This window comes from Botrytis cinerea, chromosome 8, assembly GCF_000143535.2.
Source record: "Botrytis cinerea B05.10 chromosome 8, complete sequence".
NCBI classification, from domain to species: domain Eukaryota; kingdom Fungi; phylum Ascomycota; class Leotiomycetes; order Helotiales; family Sclerotiniaceae; genus Botrytis; species Botrytis cinerea.
In genome coordinates this window covers 1,269,622-1,294,817 of record NC_037317.1, presented here as the reverse complement: position 1 = coordinate 1,294,817, position 25,196 = coordinate 1,269,622, and the positions used below count along the sequence as shown (strand labels likewise).

At 43.7% G+C, this 25,196-nt stretch overlaps 6 protein-coding genes across 7 annotated transcripts; 4 read left to right on the top strand and 2 right to left on the bottom strand.

Moving 5' to 3' along the window:
* Positions 1-145: 145 nt before the first annotated feature.
* BCIN_08g03360 (hypothetical protein) lies at positions 146-3,452 on the top strand. The gene is made up of 4 exons (XM_001554582.2): positions 146-852; positions 1,032-1,224; positions 1,286-3,185; positions 3,250-3,452. Exons 1-4 carry the CDS (start codon positions 632-634, stop codon positions 3,309-3,311), a joined length of 2,376 nt encoding a protein of 791 aa, XP_001554632.2. The 5' UTR covers positions 146-631; the 3' UTR covers positions 3,312-3,452.
* Positions 3,453-4,224: 772 nt separating this feature from the next.
* Positions 4,225-5,216, top strand: BCIN_08g03350 (hypothetical protein). Its single transcript, XM_024694570.1, has one exon. The coding sequence runs from the start codon at positions 4,276-4,278 to the stop codon at positions 4,768-4,770; it is 495 nt and encodes a 164-aa protein (XP_024550360.1). The 5' UTR covers positions 4,225-4,275; the 3' UTR covers positions 4,771-5,216.
* A 42-nt stretch (positions 5,217-5,258) lies between these two features.
* BCIN_08g03340 (hypothetical protein) lies at positions 5,259-6,748 on the bottom strand. The gene is made up of 2 exons (XM_001554584.2): positions 5,546-6,748; positions 5,259-5,493 (listed from the first exon to the last, which is right to left on the bottom strand). The coding sequence occupies exons 1-2, from the start codon at positions 6,537-6,539 to the stop codon at positions 5,315-5,317; spliced, it is 1,173 nt and encodes a 390-aa protein (XP_001554634.2). The 5' UTR covers positions 6,540-6,748; the 3' UTR covers positions 5,259-5,314.
* A 2,541-nt stretch (positions 6,749-9,289) lies between these two features.
* BCIN_08g03330 (hypothetical protein) lies at positions 9,290-12,272 on the top strand. The gene is made up of 3 exons (XM_001554586.2): positions 9,290-10,251; positions 10,309-10,380; positions 10,431-12,272. Exons 1-3 carry the CDS (start codon positions 10,211-10,213, stop codon positions 11,944-11,946), a joined length of 1,629 nt encoding a protein of 542 aa, XP_001554636.2. The 5' UTR covers positions 9,290-10,210; the 3' UTR covers positions 11,947-12,272.
* Positions 12,273-15,021: 2,749 nt separating this feature from the next.
* Positions 15,022-16,495, top strand: BCIN_08g03320 (hypothetical protein). Of its 2 annotated transcripts, XM_001554587.2 has the most exons (2): positions 15,022-15,802; positions 15,941-16,495. In XM_001554587.2, exons 1-2 carry the CDS (start codon positions 15,418-15,420, stop codon positions 16,189-16,191), a joined length of 636 nt encoding a protein of 211 aa, XP_001554637.1. In that variant the 5' UTR covers positions 15,022-15,417; the 3' UTR covers positions 16,192-16,495. The 2 variants fall into 2 exon arrangements, with proteins under 2 accessions (XP_001554637.1, XP_024550359.1); XM_024694569.1 differs by having other exon boundaries at positions 15,022-16,495.
* Positions 16,496-22,914: 6,419 nt separating this feature from the next.
* BCIN_08g03310 (hypothetical protein) lies at positions 22,915-24,518 on the bottom strand. Its single transcript, XM_001554591.2, has 2 exons — positions 23,753-24,518; positions 22,915-23,682 (listed from the first exon to the last, which is right to left on the bottom strand). The coding sequence occupies exons 1-2, from the start codon at positions 23,915-23,917 to the stop codon at positions 23,350-23,352; spliced, it is 498 nt and encodes a 165-aa protein (XP_001554641.1). The 5' UTR covers positions 23,918-24,518; the 3' UTR covers positions 22,915-23,349.
* Between the last annotated feature and the right edge of the window lie 678 nt (positions 24,519-25,196).

Here is a 25,196-nt window from a genome sequence, read left to right as displayed (position 1 = left end):
GTGCTGCTTTATATCAAGACAAATCTCATAGCTACTGGTGCATCAATTGAGAAACCTCGGAACGTAGAAAAACTCTTATCGCCGTTATCGCCTATCAGCAATAATCTGCCCATTCATACTTCACAGCTTCCTTCCGAAGCAACAAGATGCATATCCACCATTCCGTGCAACATTCCTATTTCTGTTTCCCCTCATGTAACATCCACGGGAATATCCAGACACAAGGGGAAAACAGAAAAGGTATATTCGTCATTAATGCACCATCAGCATTAATGTTGTGATCTGACACGTAGAAAGAGCTGCATTAGGAGTTACAGCAATTAATCTCCAATCCAGGGAGGAGCTCCCCGAGCTTTGCGGCCACTAAGATCGACCCCTCACCTCACAAGAGAACGAAAGGCGAAACTATATCATTTGTGTTTACTTCACTTCGATGTGGCCTTCACACGATCGTGCAGTTGATCTCTCCTCGACATCCTCCAGTTCACCCGCTAAAAGAAAACATCGCGATCCTCAAGGTCCCAATCCAAGCTCAGCGAACACGCCCCCCGGTACATCCAAGGTTGATTGTCATTCTTCGAAAAAGCTAAGGCCAATTTCATCGTCAACAAGTCCGGGTTTACGGTCCAACATGAACAAGACAATGGGGTTTTCGCGTCCAGGAGTAGTGGATTTGACGAGGCCATCGAATTTTCAACCGCATACTGGAGCGAAGAGACTGGTGATTAAGAACCTCAGGATAAGTTCTCCGAGCGATGGGGAGCAGTATTTCCAGAAGACCTGGGACGAGTTGGATGGTGCTTTGGCATCAGTATTTAGCAACCAACAGCCAGTAACACCATTGGAAGTTCTGTAAGCTTCATTGACTCTTTCATATTGCACCCCAGTTGTCAATTCTCTTGGTAACTTCTATTTTCTCCCCTAATGCCGCTGCTTCCATCCCTCACCCTCTCTGATAGTCTTGCTCAATGTTCAATTATATTGCATCTCACCTTTCTCAATAGGCAACTACTGACTTTTCAATATTGCAGATGTCGTGGAGTCGAATCGATTTGCCGGCGTGGAAAAGATAAGGCGGATCAATTGTACAGACATCTAGAACAGCATTGTCACACACATATCAAGGATGGACTCTTACCAGATATTCTACGCAAAGGAGATTCCAACTCTGTAGAAACTCTGCGGGCTGTGGAGACTGTATGGGGGATATGGAGAACCCAATTGGTAGGCCTGCAAATATCTAGACTTATACCAATCTAGAGGAAGATACTGACAACGAGGTCAGATTCTATTGAGATCCATATTCAGCTATCTTGACAGATCATATCTGCTGAACTCGAAGACACTTCCGCAGCTCGAAGATATGGGTATACGTCAATTCCGCCAAATTGTGTTTTTTAAAGGAAAGGAGATCAGCAAAACAGGAGCACAAACCATACTAGGGATATGTGAACTTGTAAAGTATGATAGGAAGTCTTTAGATTTGTTCGATTCGGCTCTTCTCCGAGCCTCCATCGCCACAATTCACATACTTGGTATATACACGAGTCTTTTCGAGGAACGATTCCAGGATATTTCTTCAGCCTACCTCGAGAATTTTGCATCAGAACGGAGCTCTTCGCCACTGAGAGAATACATTTCCTCATGCGACGATCTGTTACGACGAGAGAGTCTCCGCTGTGATACATATAACTTTGACAGCACTACCAAAAAAACGTTACTTGACAACGCTCACGATATTTTGGTCCTCAAACGTGCCGATGTCCTCCTGGAAACGGTAGCTGTATCTAAGCTCCTGGACGACAAAGAAATGGCATCACTGAAATCTTTATATCAGCTATTGAGACTTTCGGATATACAGGCACAGCTCAAAAAGCCTTTCGCATATTATATAAAATCTGTTGGATCGTCTATTGCAATGGACAAGGAAAGGAGCGATGAGATGGTTGTTCGTCTGCTCGAACTGAAACGGTCATTGGATACTGTCATCCGTGATGCCTTCAACAAAGACGGGACGTTTACTTTCTGTCTTCGGGATGCATTTGGACAGTTCATAAATGACCGCCAAGTTGCCAAGGCATGGGGTACAGATACCTCTAAAGTTGGGGAAATGATTGCGAAATACATGGATGGTTTACTGCGTGGGGGGCTTAAGGCTGTACCTCGTTCTCTGGTATCCGATGCCACAGATCGCAATGAGGCTGAGAAGAATGGACAGGCCAGTACCGGTGATGAGGATGCAGAATTGGACCGTCAACTAGAACAGGGTCTTGAACTGTTTCGCTTCATTGAAGGGAAAGACGTATTTGAAGCATTTTACAAGAAAGATTTGGCTCGTCGCTTGTTGATGGCACGCAGTGCAAGTCAAGATGCTGAGAGGAATATGCTTGCTAAGTTAAGAGGTGAATGCGGTAACAGCTTCACACATAACCTCGAACAGATGTTCAAAGATCAAGATATTTCTCGGGATGAAATGATCTCATACAAGCAGTCTCTAAGCAATACAAGCAAGACAACACTGGATCTACAAGTTAGTGTCCTCTCGTCTGCTGCTTGGCCAACTTATCCGGATATTGAAGTCAATCTTCCTGCCGAAGTAGCGAGACATATCGAAAAGTACGACCGGCATTATAAGCACAAACACAGTGGGCGCCGATTAACTTGGAAACATTCTCTAGCACACAGCGTTGTCAAAGCAACGTTTAAGAAAAGTGTCAAGGAACTCCTTGTTAGTGGTTTCCAAGCTATAGTACTTGTTCTTTTCAATGATCTTGAAGATGGCGGTCACCTTTCATACAAGGATATATCTAAAGCAACGGGTCTCGTCGATGTTGAACTAAAACGAACCCTCCAGTCACTTGCATGCGCCAAAATTCGGCCCTTGGCTAAATATCCTAAAGGCAGAGATATCAATGATACTGACACTTTCACCATCAATCTCAATTTCTCAGATCCAAAATATAGAATCAAGATTAATCAAATTCAACTGAAAGAGACCAAGGAGGAGAACAAAGAAACGCACGAGAGGGTTATTCAAGACAGAAGCTTTGAAACTCAAGCTGCCATTGTTAGAATCATGAAGTCTAGAAAGACGATGACGCATCAAAATTTGGTGGCGGAGGTTATTAATCAAACTAAAGGGAGAGGTGCTGTGGAGCCGGCGGAAATCAAGAAACATATTGAGAGTAAGTTTTCCTTTCTAGTATCGAACATTATACCTGAGGATACAAGGGCTAATAGTTTTTGAAGAATTAATTGAAAAGGATTATATCGAGCGAGAAGACGGCGGCCATTATACGTACCTAGCATAGAAGGCATGGTAATGTATTGCATGTGGGAGTTATGGTTGGCATTGTAAGGAGTCAGGATTTACGTCCACGAAGATGGGTCGATATGCATTTATGAATATAAATATTTTATCAAAATTTCAGTATTGTTGAGAAAAAAGAACACTCACAAATTTGTTGTTTGTTCGATGCGAGAGGGCCTGAAGTAGTTTCTTGTGAAGATCTGGATGCACAATTCTTTGCCGAATAGAATGTAGTCCTATGATATTGTCTCATACACGGTTGTATATTAGCGGTAAGTTTTCATACTCGGTTTGATGTGAATATACTTACATATAGAAAGAAGTCCGGAAGTGTGGAAATTTATTCGAATATTAGGATGAAGATAACAGACAGCTCGGGTTATATTCTGATATTGAGAAATGATTTATTTTATATGAAGTTGGATGTGGCGGTGGGTGGGGTTGATGGGGAGAGGGTTGTGTATATAGGTATGAAGGTATGTAGGTATGTAGAAATACATAAGAGAAAGAGGTTAGTTGGAATATCTTGGGTGAGGATGGATGGATGGTGAGGGGGGAGGTGTATTGGGTATGATTTGGATGATTTTGAAGGTGGGGTGAGTGAACAGATGGAGAATGACATAGAGATTTTGTGGAGGGAGGGTATTGTTACTATTATATTGTTGTTGTGGAGCCAGAAAAGAGGAGAAGCTCTGAAAAAGATTGGATTTGAAGATGGGCTGTGTGAAGAGGTGAAATAATATGACGAGGGGTGGAGGGAGGGAGAGAGAATTCGAGTCATTGAAGGGTGTTTTTCATTGATGGAAGAGCTCGTGTAGAGTGTTGGGAGGTAGAAGCTAGGAAATCTAGTTACGTAGATGGAGGATATTAATATTCACGAGACGTCTATTCGAATTCCTTATAATAATAAAAATGATGATGGTAATAGCTATATCCCTATATATTGTATAACGACAGTACGCATAATGCGCCTAGTGTACATATCGGGTGGTTTCCAAACTTCGCTATGTAGTTCATCGAGAACCCCCAAAATATTTAGATGTCAATTTAATCAAGCAGATAAGGGAAATTCAATCGAAAAGTATCGAAATCTCGAAGCACCGATCACGAATGCAAAACGACAGAGCAAAGCTCTTGACTCCTTGATTTATCCTGTGACAAAAGTACCATCCATCTTTCAAGGTGGTGCATACCTGCCAATCGAGCAAGCTCATGAAACGCAGAATCACCCCACCTCCCATCCATCGCATGGCCATGATGTAGGCGTCGAACTCCGTAATACCGCATCGGTGGACAAGGGTTTCGTACATCCAGGTGCGCGGATCGGCGGTGCTCCAATCGGGGAGAGGGTACATTCCCGCAGTGATTCTGCGGACGGGGGATTGTTGTTGAGGGGTGCTGGCTGTTGGGTTGGGGCTCCGGGAGAGATCGTGGGCAATTGCGAATTGTGGAGGAGGTGAGGCGGCGGGGCTGGGATCCATGTTTCTGGTTATGTTCGAGTGAATGGCTAGCTCGAAAGCAGTTTGTGAGGAGTGGGGGCGGATTGATGCTGATGGGTCTGGAGGGCTGGATGGGCGTTGGAGGGGATCGAGAGGGGGTTGTGTGGAACTTCCTGGGACACCGAGGTTACCTGGTGCGGAGGGTTGGGGAATTGGGGTAGACCCCGAAGCCGAAGTTGTGGTGAGCGAGGTGGGTTGTGAAAATATGTGGTAGGACAATGAGGGATGCGATGAACGTGTCCAATTCAAGCTATCAGAGATGTTAGAGGGCCCCGCAGGATTAGCACGCTCATTGTGGTGATTATAACCCTCGATTTGATTTGATACTTATGAGGGATTGTTGCCCTCGCCGCTACGCATTCCAACTGTTGATTTCCGTGCGGAATCATTACTATATGTGGAATTCAATGGTATGATAAGTCTGAAACTACCATGCACTCCGGCTGTTATGTTCATTGTGGAATCACTACCATCTGAATCATATTCGTCTGGCTTGTAGTTCCGCTCAAATTCCGTATTGCGAGGCGGTGAAACTTGTAGGAGCAGAAATTGGAGGTTGGAGTTGAGCTTCTTGATGTCTCCCATATCGTTCAGGTTCTCCAAGCCTATCATTGGTATTGTCGATTGCTCTTGTCTGCTGTTGGTCGCGATGGGTATGATGAACTTGCATACTGACTTGTGAGCCTGTTGATGTTAGCATTTACTATAGATGATACTTGGACACCGAAGCTCTTACCATTATTCGCATCTCTACTACCAGTAGCAGCGAGAGTCACTGATACATTACGATGAAGTCTAGCCTGTCCCCGGTATTGTCGATGCAACCGCTCTCGATTAGTCCCGTACGGGTGAGACTGCACCTCCGCAGTTTTCGCTTCAAGAAACTCCCGATAACTTCGATATTTCCCATCACGAGATGAAGGCCAGTGATAACATTCAATATATTTGTTATGTAGAGCCTTGAATTTTGCGTTCCGCTGGCGAAGACTCTCGTCCCGAGCACGTTGATATCTGGCTCTCTCATCATGTTCTAAACTAACACCTCGAGTTACGGCTTCTCTAACATTTCCAGCCCGAAAACACTCATGTATGATTTTCAAGCGAATTGCATTCAGATTTTCTCGATGTTGGTCTTCCAGCTTAAGGTCAAACGTAGCATGATCAATTGTAGCTGTTGACAGCGCTAACCCATGACGCAACCTCTCCAGGGAATTCTTATGACTAAGGCCTATTTGGCAAAGTTTGCAACGCATTTCGAGAGAATCAGTGCGGCTGCGAGAATCTTCAATATACGTACGGTTCTCATGGCGAATCCTAGCGGAAAGAAGTTCATCACTAAAGGCTCCATCTTTAAGGTAACCAAGAAGTATTATTGCCCCCTTCGAATTGCGGGAAAGATTTGCAGAATATTCGTGAGCAGAGGTTTCGTCTTTACTCTGGGCACGACCACCAACGCCATGTGGTAATTGGTAATTAGCAGCATCCAAACGACGTGTTAATTTCTTCACAAGGGCTCTTGTCTTCAGGAGAGTTGATTCCGTAGCGCTTAACTTCTCGCGCAATTTGTCGCATTCTTCCCGAAGGGCGTTGTTGTTCGTTGAGTGTTGCTGTGTCTCGGCAGTGGTCGCGGGTTCAGGGTTTCTTTCTATAGGGTTTGAAATGGGGACGGAGGATGAGATTGAATCTCGTCTCGCAGTACGTTCAACATTACTGCTCATCGCTGCAAACATGCCTCGTAGAGATTCGGAAATCGGCGAGATTTGGGAATGGGTAATGTGGATAAGAGTATAATTGAAATAGATAGGATCTGAGTATTGGAGACGGAGAGTCACTCAAAATGGATAATATTTATGGACTGGAGATGAGAGTGTGTATTGAAGGGAATGTTTTTGGAAATAGAGACGGAGAGTTTGGATTGAATGTGAAGAGAAAACTTTTCAGTTTGATTTGTGCGAAAAGTTCAGTACTATTAATTTATAGCGTCTAGATTAAGTTGAAGCTAATTACGTTGTACATTCTTGCTCATATTCAACTTTTGAACGCTTTCTGCACTAGAAAATCTTTCGTTCAGAGGGGAAAAAAAATAGGAATTTTGCAAATAGAGCCTCCCGAGGGCTTCATCTGCTACTTGATTGTTGTTAGTGATCTTAACGTCAGTACACGGTAGGATGTTGTAGATAGATTACAAGAGATCTTAAAGAAATCTACCATCATCTCGAGAATTCCTTCCTGGGGGGAAACAGGCTCTCCAGCACTCTCCAGTTCTCCGTTCGTTCGATGGGCACCCGTAGAAGACTACCACTGGCGCTATTTTAGACCAAGACGACGTAAACAAGTTTTCGCACAGGATGAAAAGATGTCGATCATTCTAGGGACGCGCACAATACTTGGTTGTAGAAACCATCTCCCGTAGTATGTAGGTTCATGGTTGTACTCTCCACTTGGAGCTTGACGATGAAATTTTTTCAAAAAAGAGCAACGATGGTAATACCATAACCACGACCAACTTCAACAATTTCATCATCAATCTCACGTTTAAAGATCGAATAAACAGCGATTACGGGTCACTGTCCACTGAGACAGTGATTGGTATGGTACCGTCCAATTAAAGCACAAAGTTGTACGAAAAGGAACGTTTGTGAGCTGGGATTCAGGTGTATGAAGACCCTTCCAATCCAAAAGGATACGACCCAAGCAGCATTGACAATCCCATGTGGCTTATGAAAAACAATACGAGGTAGCTCCGTCAATGAAAATGGAAAGGGGGGTTGGACCAATGTAAAATAATAGCATTTGTGGGATGGAGGAAGCAAAAAATGAAAATTACATGTTTTTGTGTTTGTTGATACTGTACTGTCCCGGCCCTGCAAAAGGTCGTCGTGGACTTTGGCGAGATAAGTTTCGGCCTTAAAAGAGCATCGAAAAGGACAGGCCATATTTGTTGGCAGTTCAAAAGGTCGAAAGGCTTTTGGAAAGGCTCTGCTCTTTCTTTCTTATAGATCCAGAAGATGCTAAGAATAGCACATAGTACAGTACGATCGAGGTTCATGGTCTCATAGAGGCTTGTTCTCCTGACTGCAAGGATGGAAGATTGTTTGGCAAGTAGTCAAGTAGTCAAGTAGTCAAGTAGTCAAGTAGTCAAATGTATGAATTTTGGTTACATTACCAAGCAAGGTAAACGAACATATATGCTTTTGGAAATTTCGGGCCCGAAATTGGTCCACATCTGTGCGCACAACACGAACAAAGTAAAGGTACAGCTCATTTCAATTGCTTGGGAATGGGACGGCATCAATCATCATTAAAGTGTCATTGAATGTTCCGGCAGAGGTATGGACTTTATATTTACATGAATCGTCAAATAGCACAAAAATGGGGGCATTAAAAGTATGATCTCTCAGCTCCATCGTGTTCGGAGGAGGAGATATATTAAACTGCTTCTTCCAAGGACGAGGCATTCTCTATTTTGGGTAGATACTACCTACGTACCAGACACTAGATATCAGATACTCTGTATTCTGCTATAACCAGCCAACTGGTAAACTTAAGCTATGATCCATTGTAATCTTCACTATTGAGTAGCAGGCTAATAGGGTTTGGATTCCGCAGGAGGGGGTATATTGTACGGTATATGATATACCGTTTGTTCTGCTTCTCTCTGGAAACGCTCCATTTGGATTACATACAGAGTACGGACTCGTCGAGAGTCAGGAGTCGAGACTCGAGACGGAGTATAGCCAGCCAGCTGAGCCAGCCAGCCGTGCCAGCCAACTGAACTTGAAGCCAAGAAATTCAAGATCCACTATGATGTCCACTATGATCGATCTCCCTCGTGAATCTGATCGAATCCGCTGGTTGGCTCTTGCACCCTCAAGAATTACGACACATAATCATTGATCAACATCTCCTATTTCATCCCAACTGATTCGTGGATAGCGTTCTGGTGTTGCAGAATCGCAACCACAAATCAAGTAACGGCTACAAGACACACCCAAAATAAACATGTTTGATGGTCAAGCAAGCGCCATGATGAAAGAAAGAGAATCGGTTGGTGCTGGTGGTGTCTACTCTTTTACACCAAAATTGGATCTCCACAAGGGTCATGCAAATGTGCATGTGGTGCGACACACTAAAAGGGTTAACCGCCATTCTACCGCCGTTCGAAAGTAAGAATTTTAACGATGATTCGAAACTGCCAGCATGCAAAAAGTCAAAGAGCAGCCAAAGAATTCATCTAGTCACATCTGCTCTCGCGCTTGGTCAAAGATAGCGTCAGGGCACTTCTTCCATCTCCAGTGATTCAAGTGGCGATCGCTTCAACTTGGACAAACATTCTGATGTTATTCAGTCACAGCGCTGCTTCCCCCCACAACATGGCCAGATGAGCAATCCGAACACAGTGTGGCATTTGTGGAACAGACATGCCTTGCTATGTGAGACGGCACTCCAATGATTGTATCTAAATCTATACATTCATCGTGAAGTGTGGGTGACCATTGACTGGTCTTGGAAGACGACCCTGCTTATGTTGGGTCCTCCCATCAAACTTCAACATGCTTCAAGGATTGCATGGCACGGTATCTAGTCGATGCTGTGTATTCTTTTTAAAAAGGTTGTAATAGCTCTGCTGATCCTCTCTCAATCTCAAATTTCCTTTTGGATTTTTCTTTTTCTCTACTCGTCACCCTTTACTTCAACTATTCCTTCATGGGAAATATCCACTCTTTTAAACCAAATATCTCTTCTCTCTTTCACGTTCCTGGTGAATAACTATCAGACGGCCCTAATCTCTACATCAATCGGCCTCAAGTTGTGGCTGCAACCTCTATCAGTAAAGGTCGAGGGGAGTGATATCTTTTGGACTACCTTTCGCTCATCGTGACGAGCTTCAGCAGTCGGTCGTTTCATATATTTTTCGTTCACTGAAAGTTCAACGCCTCCTCAAAAATCTCTACCATCCAGATTCCCAGAAAGACACATTTGATCCACTTTCAACGCCTGGGCTATCCATGATCCATCTAATAAACCGTCCATCTGAAACGCAAAACATCAAAAACTGACTGTCAGGTACAAGCACGGTCCGCGCTTCAAAGATTCCGATTTCTTTACCAAGGCCCCAGATCGACCTTTCAGACCCCTTCTAAGTTTTCGTGCAGTCCCGTTGGAATTTTACTACTGGCATATCCGATAAAAGCTGTGCTCATCGCGATTGCTTTCTCATCTTGAACTTTTTCTTCTTCTTACATTCATTACTTTTCGACCTGTGGGGCTTTAAAAGGGAATCCAGATTTCTTCAACCTTTCCATATCACCAGACTCCCACATTGCGTGTTAAACTTCGAAACACTTAATGGGTATTGTTTGACTTCCACAATTACCAAAGCTATTTAATATTATTCATAATGGGGTGGTTTGGAAACCAAGATTTGTCTTCCAAGTTTGGGTAAGTCTCTTGACAATGAACATTCATACATACACATGTCTGATAGATCTTCTATAGCATTGTTCTTGGTGGTGCAATCTTCATCGTATTATCCGCTGGCCTGATAAAAGTATGGCTCAATAAAAGAAAGTAAGATAAAAGCTTCAAACTGAGGTTGCTTTTGCTAAATGTATTTCCAGGCTCGCAAAAAATATAAAAATCGAGGAACTTGAGAAGGCAAACAGCACGCAGGAGAGACTCAATGTAGAGGAGCTTGGTGAAGGTGATCTCTTTGGTGTTAGAGCAATCGAGAGGGGTTTCTTCGGAGGTGTTTCACAATCTCGAAGCAACTCTCCCGCCCAGTCAATGTTCGGTCCACCCTCAACAACTGCGGTCGACTTGACAGAGACTTCCAGAGCTCTTGAGGCTATCAGAGGTCCGTCAGCTGCTAGCAGCAGTGACGTTAGTTTATCGAGACCTTCCAGCGAGGTCTCGGCTTCCAAATCAATCAAGCATAAGCCATCACCTCTCCGCTTACAGCCTTCTGAAGCGGAAATCAGACGCTCTGCTTTGCCTAATGTTGGAGGTTCATACATACCACCATCACCAATCAAGGAGGCCCAGCCGCAATCGAACCCAGTTGAAGCTCAATTTGGTAAACGCTCAGTTTCTGAATCGCCTCCGACCAGAACTCAATCCGAAGAGGAGGTATCTCAACTACATTACCAAGGAGAGGTTCCACGCAACTTCATGTTCCTAGCAGGTCAGCACTCAAGCGTTAGATCCCAAGCAGGATCTATATACGGCAGCGCCGAACTGTCGCCTCACAACCAAGCCAAGATTCCCAAGATCCCCACGGCACCAGCTCCAACCCATGTCTTTGGATTCCCTCCCCGATTCTCCGGACGATCACGATCTACATCACCCGAAGAAGAATCTTCCAGCAGCGACCGCTCCTCATCCTCCTCCCCTGACCTACCTGTCCCGGCCATCCCCTCTCCCTACAAAACCTCCTACCAACCCGCCACCCTCCTCGGACAAGAACCACAACAACCCAACCAAAAATCCCGCTCCTACCAACCCACTCAGCCTTCCGAAGCCGAATCCCAATCCGACTTTTACACCCACTACCGCGAACCCAGCGTTGCCAATTCTATCATCACCACCCGAACATCCATCCTCGACGATCCCTCCCTCTCCCGTTCCGGCTCCGTGAACCCCGTCCGCGGCCGCCCCGCTTATAAATCTAATTCCCGCACTCCTTCCACCGCCTACACCCATGGCCAAATATCCCGCACCCACGATTCTCTCCGCATGTCTCGCAAAGCCTCACTCCAAACACAGGAACGTAGAATTTCACGCGAGAGAGATCAGATGCACTATGATCCTACGCTATCCTCTGGATCCGCTGTGAGAAACCGCAGCGGGAGCGTGCAAGGACGCGCGGTGGATTTTGATCGTCCGAGAGAAAGCCCGTTTAGTAATTCAAACGCGATTGCGGGATCGGAACACGGCAGACAGGAGAGTTATTCGAGTGCGAGCACGGCGAGTAGCAGGGAGAGTTCGAGGGAGGGGAGAGGGAGAAGTGAGGGTGTTGAGGATGAGGAGTGGAGGGGGAGAGGGAGGGGAAGAAGTATTGTTGGGGAGACGATCGTGGAGGTTCTGACGCCAATGACGAGTCGGGGGCAGAGGTTTGATACCAGCGATTTGGTTTAGGGGAAGGGGGTTGATTTCATTTGTTTTTGAGGTTGGTAGGGGATGAGGAGGGGAAGTTTGTATTGTATATTATATTGTATTACATTGTATATCTTAATGATGTATTGGTATTGGTTGGACACGTCCATATAGAGACGGCATAGGAATGGGTAGGCCATGCATGGTAGCATAAGAAGAATATGGGCTAGCAAAAGTTCGAAACGGTCCCATTGGGAATCAGATATTGTTTGGTTGAATACTACGGTAGATACTATATCCCATAACACGGGATTTCAAATAAATTTTTATATGTCGATATTTTATCAAATTAATTATACTCATACTCAAATGCAAGTGTCTGGTGTCTGGTGTCTGGTGTAGAATTTGACTGTATGCCAATAGATTTAGAAGTCTAAAATCTGGCGTCTAGCTCCTGGAATCCGAACGATCAAATCTGACATCTAAAGTCCAAGAAGTCAATCAATCCCAAGCTCCTGATATGGCCATTGATACCTCGCTACCTAGTAGTTTCACCCAGAATCAAGTAAAGCATAAAGTGAGCACTCAACACCAGCGGATATTTTTATCCCCACTATTAAGTAGGAGATGTTAAGCGATGAATGGTTCTTTCAGGAATTATGTTTTCACGAGGTATACGAGGTGGGATGGTGTGGGATTGGGGGGGTTTTGAATAAGCGATGGGGATGAATGGGGATTGGATGGGGATTGGATGATGGTGGAAAGTGGAAAGTGGAAAGAGGGAAGAGGGAAGAGGGAAGAGGGAAGAGGGAAGAGGGAAGAGGGAAGAGGGAAGAGGGAAGAGGGAAGAGGGAAGAGGGAAGAGGGAAGAGGGAAGAGGGAAGAGGGAAGAGGGAAGAGGGAAGAGAGAAGAGAGAAGCGAGAAGGAGAAAAAGAGGTGTGGTGATGATTGAGAGTCATCGTTGTTCTTGGGGTTTGAGTCTGACAATAACGATGTCTCTATCTTTCACGTTGTGATTGTCAATTTGTATATCTATAGTCGAGTAAATGGCATGGTGTTCTTGCGGTGAAGAAATTTATAGAGAGGAAATCTCGGTAGAGGGCTCTGGATGATTACAGGTTGTGAGGGCGGTGAATTCGGTAGTATATATTCCCAATCTAGAGCTGAAGATCTGTGGTTTTCTTCCCGTTATGAGGTTGCTGAGCATGGTGAGGTTGGAGAATCATTTATAGTTAAGATTCGATTAGATGTAGGGGCTCTAGTGATTGTGGTAAGAGTGCATGAAGTTGAGAGGAATCGAGGTGAGTCAGGATTGATCGCTTGAGAACATTTTCGCGATGTGCTGCAAAGTGATCGTGTGGGTGTAGAATACGAGATGAAGGGCTTGGATTGGGTCAAGGGGAGAGTGTCAGAATAGAGTTTACAGTCAGAATGTATTGGTATCGTATGGCATTTCAAACGTCTAGAAGAATATACGATATAGGCTATTTTAAGGGACGAGGGACTCTAGACTTAAAAATACTCGACTTCTAGATTGTAATATCGGGATATAGATTTAAAGATTCAATAAGTAGCCGGGGAAAAAGCAATACGAGAAACACATTGGGGTGGTTGGAAGACTTGAGGATTATGCTGCCTATCTGTGGGTCATGTGTTCTTTTAGCGTTGGGGAAATGGATGGTATGGAAAATGTTGTAAATGGACATGATGCATTTCGATTTCTGGAAACCCCGATAATGGCAGGTAGGAAACGTTCGAAATGCGCTTTGGAATGAGTAGGAAGCCCGATACGAGGTTTAAAAATGGATCATGTAGCAAGTACTTGTATCCGATTCATGATACGGGCTGGCTGCATGGCTGAGCCAAGTGTGAATGGTCGCACTTCTCCGACCCTACGGCTATCTATCTAGGGTTTCGTAGATAAGCTTGAGATACTATTAATCTTCACCGGCGTCGTAAATCAGAGCCTCATGTAACCAAATGCAAACTTGACAGCAACTACTGGTAAAACAATTGATTAGCTGTCAACTTCCAGCCGGTTGTTTGTGGAACCTTTAGAAGTTTTTTGATACATTCAGCGGGTGAAGTAAATAGTCATTGAAACAATATGCAATACGATACAGGCATCCAACGAATCGGTGTGCCACAGTAGGAGAAACGACTGGACATCGTAATTGCGGATTTCTTCTTCGTCCATTCAAACCCAAAGGCTTCAAGCGAGCAAGCCCGAAGAATGGTTTAGGTGAGACTGGCGAGTAGATTAAATAGTTATCACTAGACACTTATCACCCTTATCACCCTTGCTTTGACTTCTTAGAACAACTTTGCTCATCCTTTTGAGAGTTTAGCACACCTTTTAGCAAGAAATTTGGGATGCAAAATGCCGATCCCTTTCGGCCACTACCACTCAACTTGGCCGAGCTTGGTTGATAATGAGAGTTCAGGGAATCAGGGCACTGATCATCACCCACACTAATCAAGCATTAAAATTATGCTTATGACACTTATCCAGAAATTTCAATGCTCGGTGTTGACGGGAAATGGAAATTTGAATACGGATGGTAGGGTTTATAAGTGGTTCTTCGAACATTTGACCCCTGTGGTGAGAATGATAACGATCAATTTTCAATCTACGTGCTCCAATCATATTGTGATTTGTAAGCAAGATACCGCATGTGTTCTCCCGCAAGCTTGCAAGCCTGCTCAAGAATCTTCTGATACGACGGACCTCAAATGAAATTAATTCGTCTACTCCGTAAAAGCTTCTTAAGAAGCTTGGCATTCGACATATCCCAGGAAAAACTCTCTCGTACTGAGAAGACTGAGAAGAGAACTGGCAATCATCTACGGAGTCCTGACATTGCATAGGGATAGCTTTGTTTGCGTGCCGTACGAAGTATGCTATTCCACTCGTCTGGTACATCTTCGTGCCTTCTCGCCCAATACGGCGATTTTCGTTCCCCTGAATCGGTTACTTGGCATGTCAGAAATCAATACGAGAGAATCACGCCTCTTCTCATAGGAACGGTTAATGAGATGATCAGATTAGCCATTTGCTCCTAGGCAATTTTGAGAAGAGCAGAAGAAAAAAGCAAGCGACAGACAAGCAAGAAAAAGATGATGGCTTGTTTACGAAGTCCGCGGTACCTGCCAAGAGGACTGGGATTGCAAGGATATATGTTGGAAACTCATGAATATTGCCCGAGTGGGCGAAGTTCAGAATCTCGTGTTCCTATCCCGAAGTACTTTTAATAGTTTCCCGCCTTAATCCTACCTTATCCTAGATGAGTATCTGATTTTCGTGCATTTTACTACATTTACTTCACTCAATCCTCTTTCATTCTTAATCCCACCATCCGCCTCAGCTTCTTAAACAACAGACATTCGTTTTTCCGTTACATCTTAATTGTTCATACAAATCTTGTCCTTCGTTCGTGACAATCTAATCAACACTCGCTCAACTACTATTACCAATTTTTAATTCTCCCAAAACAAAACACAATACCTTTACAATGGCTCGTTACGCTCTCGCTTTCACTGCGCTCTTCGCAATTGCTCAAGCTATCAACATCACCTCCCCATCCACCAACGGAGAATGGGATCTCAGCGATGGTGCTCAAACTATCACCTGGACTTCAGTCTCTACTGATCCCCAAACCGTCGATATCTACCTCGTCCACATGGCATCGAACCCACCTCTCAGTGATGTTCTCTTCACCAACGTTGACATCAGCAAGGGATCCGAGAGTGTTTCCGGTCTCCAATTGCCAACCGGTGGCAACTACCAGATCAACTTCGTCAGCCCAGGAAAGGCGGAGCAAATTTTGGCTCAATCCCAACAATTCACCGTCAATGGAGTAGCCTCCAGCGCAAGCAGCACTCTTGCAGGTTACACTGGTGCGTCCTCTACTTCCTCTTCAGCTTCTTCTACCTCTTCATCATCATCCTCCTCCTCCTCCTCCTCGAGTGCAAGCTCGAGCAGTTCGAGTTCTCTTGCCTCCACCACTGGAACCAGCTCTCTAACCTCGAGCTCAGGATCCGCTTCTTCCACCACCTCTACCGCTACTTCCACCTTCACCTCTACCGGTTCATCCACCACCGTTACCGGTACCACCACCTCCACTGGAACTGGCTTGGTTACCTCTGCTTCCGCTGCTAGCCAAACCTCCTCCGGCTCTTCCTCCTCCAGCTCCAGCTCCAGCGCCAGTGCATCTGGTAACGGAGCTGCCGCCACCGGTATCCCAATGGTCGGTCTTTTGGCTGGTGCCGCTGCTCTTTTCTTGTAAGAGATTTTGGTCAATTGAGGGATGAGTGGAGAAGGATGATTACAGAGTCGATGGTGTAATGATGGATATCGCAGGATAGGGGTTGGAGGGTTACTTTTGGAATTTGTATTTTGGTTTTGAGTATTTTGGTCACATTTACTTCGAGAATATCTTGTCAAAAAAGTGAATGCGTCGTTGAGATTTTATTCTGTACGATAAGACGTATATGAACGAGAACAGCTATAGATTACTTTTCACGAATATATTCGTGTAATGGATTGGGAGAATATTAATATTTGGTAAACTTATTCTATCTATCTTTCCATGTTTATCGGTGAAAACGTGAAAACAAACAAACGAGATCCCCTCTGGAGATCAAAATGACTCAAATCATGGTGAACAATAGCAACTGTGCTATCCAATTTCCCATCGCATGAACGCCCCCCTTCCCTTCACATCCTCCACTTCTCATTCCCTAGCTCCCCAAACCACTCACACTCTCCACTAACAAAAGATGCAAGCAAACACATTAACATTCCCAGCATCTCCACAATCACGAGGAGAAAAAGAACCTTAAAGAATAGCACCACCTTTAATCAAGGTTTCTTCTAAAATTTTCGTGCCGGTGTGCAAGCAGGTACCCGTAAAACTTCCCCTGTAGAACCGACTAGCACGCCATGTGGAGATTTGTTCGGCGAGCTATCGTGCTCCATGGCCCACAGATATGGTTTATGGTTAAAATTGCTCGTTGGGTAATTGGTGATCGGAGGAGAGATCTGTGCGAGCTTTTGTGAGGGGAGTTGGGTTGTTGTGTTATTGTTATTGTTATTGTTATTGTGCCTGAGTTTGTGGGATGTATAAAGCAGAGTTTGTTGTCTGGACTAGATGAGTAGGGGCTCTATGTGTATGATGTGTATATCTACTAGGGATCTGTTGTTTTGGTGGAATATTGATGAGATGGATTAATAAACAATTAGCATTTGGTTGGAACCTTACTTACCATTATCAATTTCACGGAAAGGCACCTGTGATACAAACGTTACCGGAGTGCGGTATTAGGCTATTCCAGGTGTGTTTTTAGCCAATTTAATGCCTAAATAGCTAGCCTGATCTCGTGATAAGCACCGAATTCTGCTAAGAACACACCTCATAATACAATAAACGCTTCCTCTTTTTCAAGATCAAAAAGTTATACATACTTTCTTATTAGCCAGGGGTAACATTTACATCCCGCCAAATCAGACTTTCATGCACTGAATATGCAGAGTTACGGATCACAGCATTTTCACGCTCCGACTAGGGCTTGTACACATTATAGCCTACGGGCTGTATCCAAACTCTGTGCCTGGGACCTGAGTTGTGTGGCGCTGGGGAGATTTGTGCGACGGGTGTGAGATTAATGAAGGAGATCGTATTTAGGGCTGAGGAGATTCCGCTTTTATGAATGGAAGATTCGGTGTTGAGTATAATAAATATACGGTGCTGATTTTCTTTACTCTTTGATTCACATGGCTCTGATAAGATTTCTCCATTTATGGGCATGTTTGCTTTTGGTTTTGCGTTTTTGTTGAGTTCTTGAATCGAAGAAGAAAATATTGTCTCCCCGCCACAATGATGTAGTTCATGGATTCAATGGCTTGGAATATATACATATACGGCTGAGCGAACCATCCTTCATAATCAAGCTGGCACAATAGTTTTCTTTCGCCAGCAAACCTTCTACTGAGCAAGTGCTCATGCATACTGTCGCATCTAAATAGAAGGACATGTGACATGCCTACCTCAATCTCTATACCCTGAGTGCCCCGTCTCAAATGTCAGCATGCAACCCGAGAACGACGAACATAGTAATGATCGATGGGACATACGTTTCAGAATTATCTGAATCATCGAGCTGTTGTCTTGGAGGATCAATCCTTCTTCTTCCTCTGCGTTTTGATTTGTGTCAGATATTCTCGCGTCGTATTGTACGTGGTGGAGAGGAGGCTGGGATGGGTTGGGATTTAATGTCGACGTCTTTTGTCAGATTCGTGAGACTTCGTGTTGTTGAGTATGAATAATGAGATTGACCCCGTGTTTGACGTAGGTTCTTATTAAATTCAAGAATACATGAACGCTTTTCCTTTGCCTTTCAATATACTGTAGCAGTGCATACTACGTCTTGTTGGGGCAAGTTTGAATTCAAGAAATGGGAATTTTTCCTCCCCTGTCAATATTGTCTATTATCAAATTCCAAGTGCGACAATGGTAGTAGTTCATGCTTGAAATTTGACGCCATTAACAACCGGGTGGTTAGAACAACAACAGTTCAGATTTAGCATTCAATGATTAAATCGAAAGCGTCCATCTTATCAAATTTCTCAGTGGCTTTGCAAGCAAGATTTTGTTACCTGACTCGTTTTAGAATGTCTCATTACCTAAATTGAGCGATTCTACTCCGCCGATTTTGCGCCTTACAAAAAAAAGTTGCAAGTTTTATATACCCGGTTATGATTTGGAGGTCAGATACACAGTTGAGAGTGAATATCCTCCAGATCATATAGTTGACGATGCGGAAACAATACATGTGAAGACAAGAAACTGGTGGTTTACGATGATATCCACACCCCATAACCCCTCAAGTCCACATACCAGATATTCTATACAATTACTAGCATTCGGGTAGTTCATGGCTACCTAAAAAAAAAAAAAGTCTTAGTAGCATGCAGGTTCTAACAGAGTAATGAAGAATGCAGATCAAGGGTATATCGTGGTAGGAATTGGAGGGATGGGGCAAGAAAGACCAAAATAACACCAGCGTTGTTCCGGGCCTTTCCAGTCCCTTTTATCCATACACTCATTTACTGCAAGTTATAACTCTCAGAAGAATTTTTTCATAGTCTACCAGCCCAACAGCCAGGGAATGATTGCAATAGATTTTGTCGACATTAATAACCATTACATGTTAGAAATACCAAGTGCAATTCAACGAAAAAGATATCCAACATACACAATAGTTCAGATTGTCAGCCAAGTGGCCAATATTATCAGTTCGATCGTTAATATTTCGATTGCAAAATCAAGCGTCAATGTCCTTCGTCATGTTCGCTGGCGCTATCTATCAACTACATCTCTCAAATCAAAGAGCCGGCAAGTTTCCTTATATACCATATCGAATAATTTTTCAACCCCTTGACTGTACTGAGCTACAAAAGAGACTAGGAGTACTTGAAACGCTATTCACTCCAGTTGAGATCTCGTTCCCAGTATTCGATAGTTGAGCAGTCCAGATGGTATGGCGAAAGTATATAAATGGCAGCTTTATTCTCGAAACTCGTCATTCACACAAGTTTGATAGATCTAAAAGCACCATTAATAGAGGGCTATCAAATGAAGTCAGGGAGAAAGCTCTCATCAATTCTGCACGGGAATAAGAGTTTCCATCTTCTAGTCGAATTAAGCGATTCCTTTCGATGTCGAATCATCCGGTGCTAAAGAAGTACAATCTCGTGTATTAAAATGACAGTAAGAGTGGCATGGCGACATTGTATTTATCGAACGTCGGAAATGAACTCGCCTATAATTGTCAATATGGGCCATTTGTTGTCATCGCACAATTCCAACTGTCCTCTGAAGATTGACAACAACTACAATCCCACGACGGAGTCAAACTTTCCCTCTCTCCACATGGGTACTCAAGAAAGATGAATGGGGTGAAGAAAATTAAGATAACAGCGTACGGGTTATAGTTGTAATTAAAGTAGGTAGTCATCAAGTGGGAACTCCTGCTTGTTTTCACCATGTGTCTGTAACCAACCATGGTTCTTCTTCTAGCTAGAGTTGAATTGTTCACAGGTGAGAAATGACAAATGACAAATATGTTAATAAGAATGAGAATAACCGGAATAATAGAGAAAGGTAGTAAATACCCCTATAGGAGTGGATGAATAGGAATGAAAGCTGGGAATACGTGTGGACGCAGAGAGGTACCAGATATAAGTAAATTCATTTCAATATACTATATTCTATGGAGTTTATATTCAATCTAAAGCCCCTACTGTGGAGCTGGTATTAGACTTATCGAAGCTTTTTAACTCAATATCTCATATCAAAGCACTGCTCTACAGCTGGAGCACAACTGCCAATCTCCTTATATGTTAAGATTGGCTAGCGAACCGGACTATCTACAATACTACTATCAGCATACATGCACATATCATTTCCACACAACACAAATGATAGACAGCTACTCACATATGATTCCGCACCCAAAACAATACTCAGGAAGACAGAAAAGCAAAGAAGATATTCCGTCTGCATTCCCAACAGACCGAATAAGCCAACCAAACCCATTATCAATCAAAGGCACCCCATCACCTCTTTCCGCATCCGAAATTCTTGCTTCGCATCTACAGACTCACTATCGATACAGACCCAGAGCACGACTTAGCGATCCCTGAGACCCAGATGCCCAGATGCGAACTTGCAATTTCTTCATACTTACTCTACTATCCTCAAATCGATATCGATATGGAATCCAAATTAAAGGTATTGAGTATACAGAGGACGGGATACACGATACTCATTATCCAAGAATTAGATGTCATTTCTACACGGGTAAGAAGAGAGAAGATAGTATGGCTAATTTCATCTCTCCAATACGAAAGGTCTAATTAGCTGGGGAATATATTTTACTCCTCGCCTACACCACGGGGACATGTTGAAGACATCTTGCATGGGAACCTGTATCCCAGATATTCAGCTGCAGTCCTACCATCCAGTTTTCTCTCATTAATTTTTTCGATTGCTGTTCATTTGGGGTATATCTACGATGACTGTATATATTTCTTTCATGTCCTATCCATACTCTTATCCTTCCCGGAACCGCCTAGCACGTGGCTGCTTCGCGTGCTTCGCGCGTGTCTTATTCGAATCACCCATCACTGCCCACCGGAAAGTATAATTTTCCGCTAAGCCACCATCAACGTCTAGTCTTCAGGTCTTATTTTCACTTGTTGTACCTTCTGCAAAACCTCGTACATCTTTTTTATTTATTTATCGGTTTTGAGGCTGAGTAGACTCATTAGTTCCCATTCATCCCCACTAGGTTTCAAGAAAAGTTGGTTATCAGGTTACAAATCGCTGACGATCTGCTTAAGCCTCTCGACGGTTTCTTGGCGCTCACTCCCTCGTGACCCCTCTAATACCGTGCTTTCTCACAAGACGATAGAGAGGAAGTTTGGGATCCCGTGGCTGCTCCGCCATGATGTCGTCGAGGCATTGTTTTGGTACAAGGCTCGAGATATTAAGATATCGAGTCCGAATTTCGATATTCTAAAAAAAATGTAATCTAGGTATACGAAATCGTGATAATGAACATTCGAGCTTTGAGATCTTTGTTGTCGTCTTGGGTAATAATGAAGAGTAGAAAGTTGATGTTCGTATCATAGAACATGATGAGAATAATCCAAGGTATTTATATCATACTTTTGAACGTGAACTTGCTTGTCTACGATGGAAATCTGCCCGGGTAACCAAAACTTGGGATTTATCATGAAATAGGCTACAATATATCGTTTGGAGAGGATGGATAGAGATGGTAATGGTCCGTCATTCTTTACTAGGTAGCCATGAGCAAAAAGAAGACCAGTTTTACAACATTCACTTAGACCATCAAACGCAATTGCATCAAGAACCTCCCTCGGAGAACCACCCCGATTTCCAACCTCAAACACCAACCTACCACCTATCTTGAGATGTATAAGCGACGACAAAGATCGAATATTCTCCTATCCAGCTACGCGGATCCTCTGGCGAGATTTGGGGATCCCATTCACACAAACAAAATATTAATAACCCCATGAACAAATACCACGAATTGATCAAAATAAATACCCGTCCATCTGGGTATACGTATACCTAACGATCTAGAAAACCCCCATCTCCAAACCCAAACCCAACCAACCTACTTCACTTCTACTCCCCAAATATAAAATAACATCTACCCCTCATCTCAGCATCTCAGCATCTCAGCATCTCTCAACACAACCCAATCCACCGAATTCCTACCCACCCACCTAATCAACATATCTCTCACCCACCCACCACCAAAAGAAAGCAAAACAATCTAAACCCCCCACCCCCCCCTCGATATCATTCACTCATCTATCTATTCATCCAACCATCCAAATCCAACCATTCAAAACTCAACTCAACTCAAATCAAATCTCTATTTCCATTCCTCTTTATTTTCCAATCCCCCATCTCCCTCCCCAACCCCCTGAAACCCCACATCCCCAAAACCACATAAACATAATTCCCTCTGCGCCACCCACCTATCACATTCAGCACAAACTGAATTCAGCAGCCCGTTTGGCTTAGCGGTAAAGCGCATCACTAGTAACGTAATGATGAGATCCTAGGTTCGATTCCTAGAACGGGCAATTAATTACTTCGATCTCCGGATCATTTCCTTTTTGCTTTTTTCATTTATCTATCCATCCATCCATTCCAAGATTTTTTTGCAGGATTTTTGTAGTTTAGGGAGGAGGAGGAGGTTTTTGTTTTGGGGGTTGGAGATGGAGATGGAGATGGAGAGAAAGTTTTGAGGAGAGGGGGGGGATTGGTGGGGAGGGAGGGAGATGGGGAAAGGAGGGTCTGGATGGGTACTGAGCTGATTGAATATCTAGATAATATGAATAGAAAGAATACATACTCATCAATCAAGTACGTACCGCGCAAAAGTATAATAAACATATAAAATGTTGATAAATATAAACATAATAAATAAACTCATTTCTTTCTTATACTTCATTCATACAAAGGGTGGGTATCGAAACAAGCAAACTAAACCAAACTAAAACTAAAACCAAAACTATTCTGGTATCCATCTAACGTTGAGGTCCTTTCCTTTCCTTTCCTTTCCTTATCAAAATGGTATATTTCGCAATTCAAACCGAAAGAAATTCCTTCTCTCCAACATTCCCTTCGCCGATGTCTTTAACCTCGATCTCCAGTTGTTGGATTCTATGTAGGTAGGTAGGTCTCCGAGACGATTCGTGTACTTTATGAATTTCGGGGTATCCATCCATGACACCCAACCCATAGTAAACCAAAAGAAATATTCACTCTTTCGCCCCTAACCGATCCCGAACCTTAAGATAGCATTCCCATCCCACCGCATCTCCGCATCCTCTCCCCTCAAACCCCCGGACTTCCACTCCTCCCCCTCGCTCTCCCCGTCCACCTCGTCCTCTTCTCCCGACTCCAAAAAAGCACCATCCCCGCCACGCTCCCCGCCCACAACAGCGCATTTACCAAATCGACCCACACTGCGTTTTTCATCCTCTGTACGCCTGCATCGCCTTCCGCTTTCTCACCTATATACATATTTCCAAAGAGACCAAAGAGGGCAATCCAGAGAATGAAGATGACAGCATCCCAGAGAAACAGGACGGGGATGAGATTGAAGAGCGGGACGAGATGGAGGAGTGAGGTGAGCGCGGAGAGGGTGCCGGTTATGACGGCGTAGACCTGGATGGGGGGGGTTAGTTTGCTAGGAATCTGGGGGGGAGGGGAGGGAGGAGAAGCGAAGGGAACATACCCATTTTCCATCTGAATATTTGTGTTGCTTATTCGCATTTGCGAGATCCGTTCCGTATAATCCGATGACTGTGAGTGCCAATACGAATTGGAGAAATCGCCAGAGGGCATGTGTTGTACGTCCTACGCCGTATCCAAGCGGATTGATACGTTCGAGGATTGACATTTTTGGTTCTTTGCTTATCTCTTCGTGCGTTGGTATGTTCTATATTGTATATTGTATATTGTATTTGGAGTGAGGAGTGTATAAGTGAGTTGAGTTCGTGTAGAAGTTGGTAAATACGCAGTCGTCGTGTCGATTGTGAATTCGAAGAGATGTATAGATGGATGGATAGAAATTCTTCTGGTACCAAATCCTCGTATGACGTTTTCGAAGGTATTCACAAAATGCTCTTGTTAATAAGACAGGTGAATGAATCCTTTTCCTGTTTTCCTTTCTTTTCCTTTCCTTTCCTTTGCTATCCTCTCCTTCAACCCGTAAATCCTCACGATGATATAATCTCTAATCTTCTTGTGTATTCTCCAAAGCAAGATCCAAAATCAAAATCATAAGTAAATAACCCAAACCAAAGCAATCGTATAATCACCTTCTTTCTCTCTTTCCTTCCTTCCTTCCCTCCTTACATTTAAAACCACTCACTCACTCGATATATCCTATCCTATCCTTTTAAGCACCACACCAACCGTGAAAGCAAGCAAGTAAGTAACCTCAAAATTTCCAAAATCAATAAATTTTATTCTCAACATCAAGCAAAACGACAAAAAACAATAAACTACGGAATCCCTCCCTCCCTCCCTTCCTTCTATATATCAACAGCGTACCTACCTACCTACCCCTCACCATATAATCAAACCCAACCGCAAACCACAGCCATCCAGCCAGCCAGCCATCCAACCATCCAACCAGTCAATATCTTGTTTTTACACATAAAACGTACCAACCTTCCAACCTTCCAACTTCCAACATCAAAATCCAATCCAATCCAATCCAGCCATCCCATCCCATCCCATCCCGCAAATCAAATAACCAGATCCATCCTTCATCACTCATCACTCACCACTCACCAATGAAATGATTTTATTTTTGTAAAAATAAGAAAGAATTTTTTTTTTTGTCAAAACAAGACCCCAAAATTGACCGTAGCTGCCCCTGCCCTGCCCTGTTTTGTTGTGTTTTATTGTGTCCTATCCTATCCTATCCTCTCTTCTTCTCTCCTGTCATACATCCTATGCTGTCACATAGCCGAGCCTAGGTATTTAGTCAGGTAGTTGTGACGAACGAACCACGAAAACAATCCCGTCTCTTGTTCTCCATTCTCCATTCTCCATTCTCCAACTTCCAATCCACAGGACAGGACAGGACAGGACAGGACAGGGCAGGATAGACAGGACAGAACAGAACAGAACAGGTGAGAACATCTCCAATCGATTTCCCAACCCTTGAA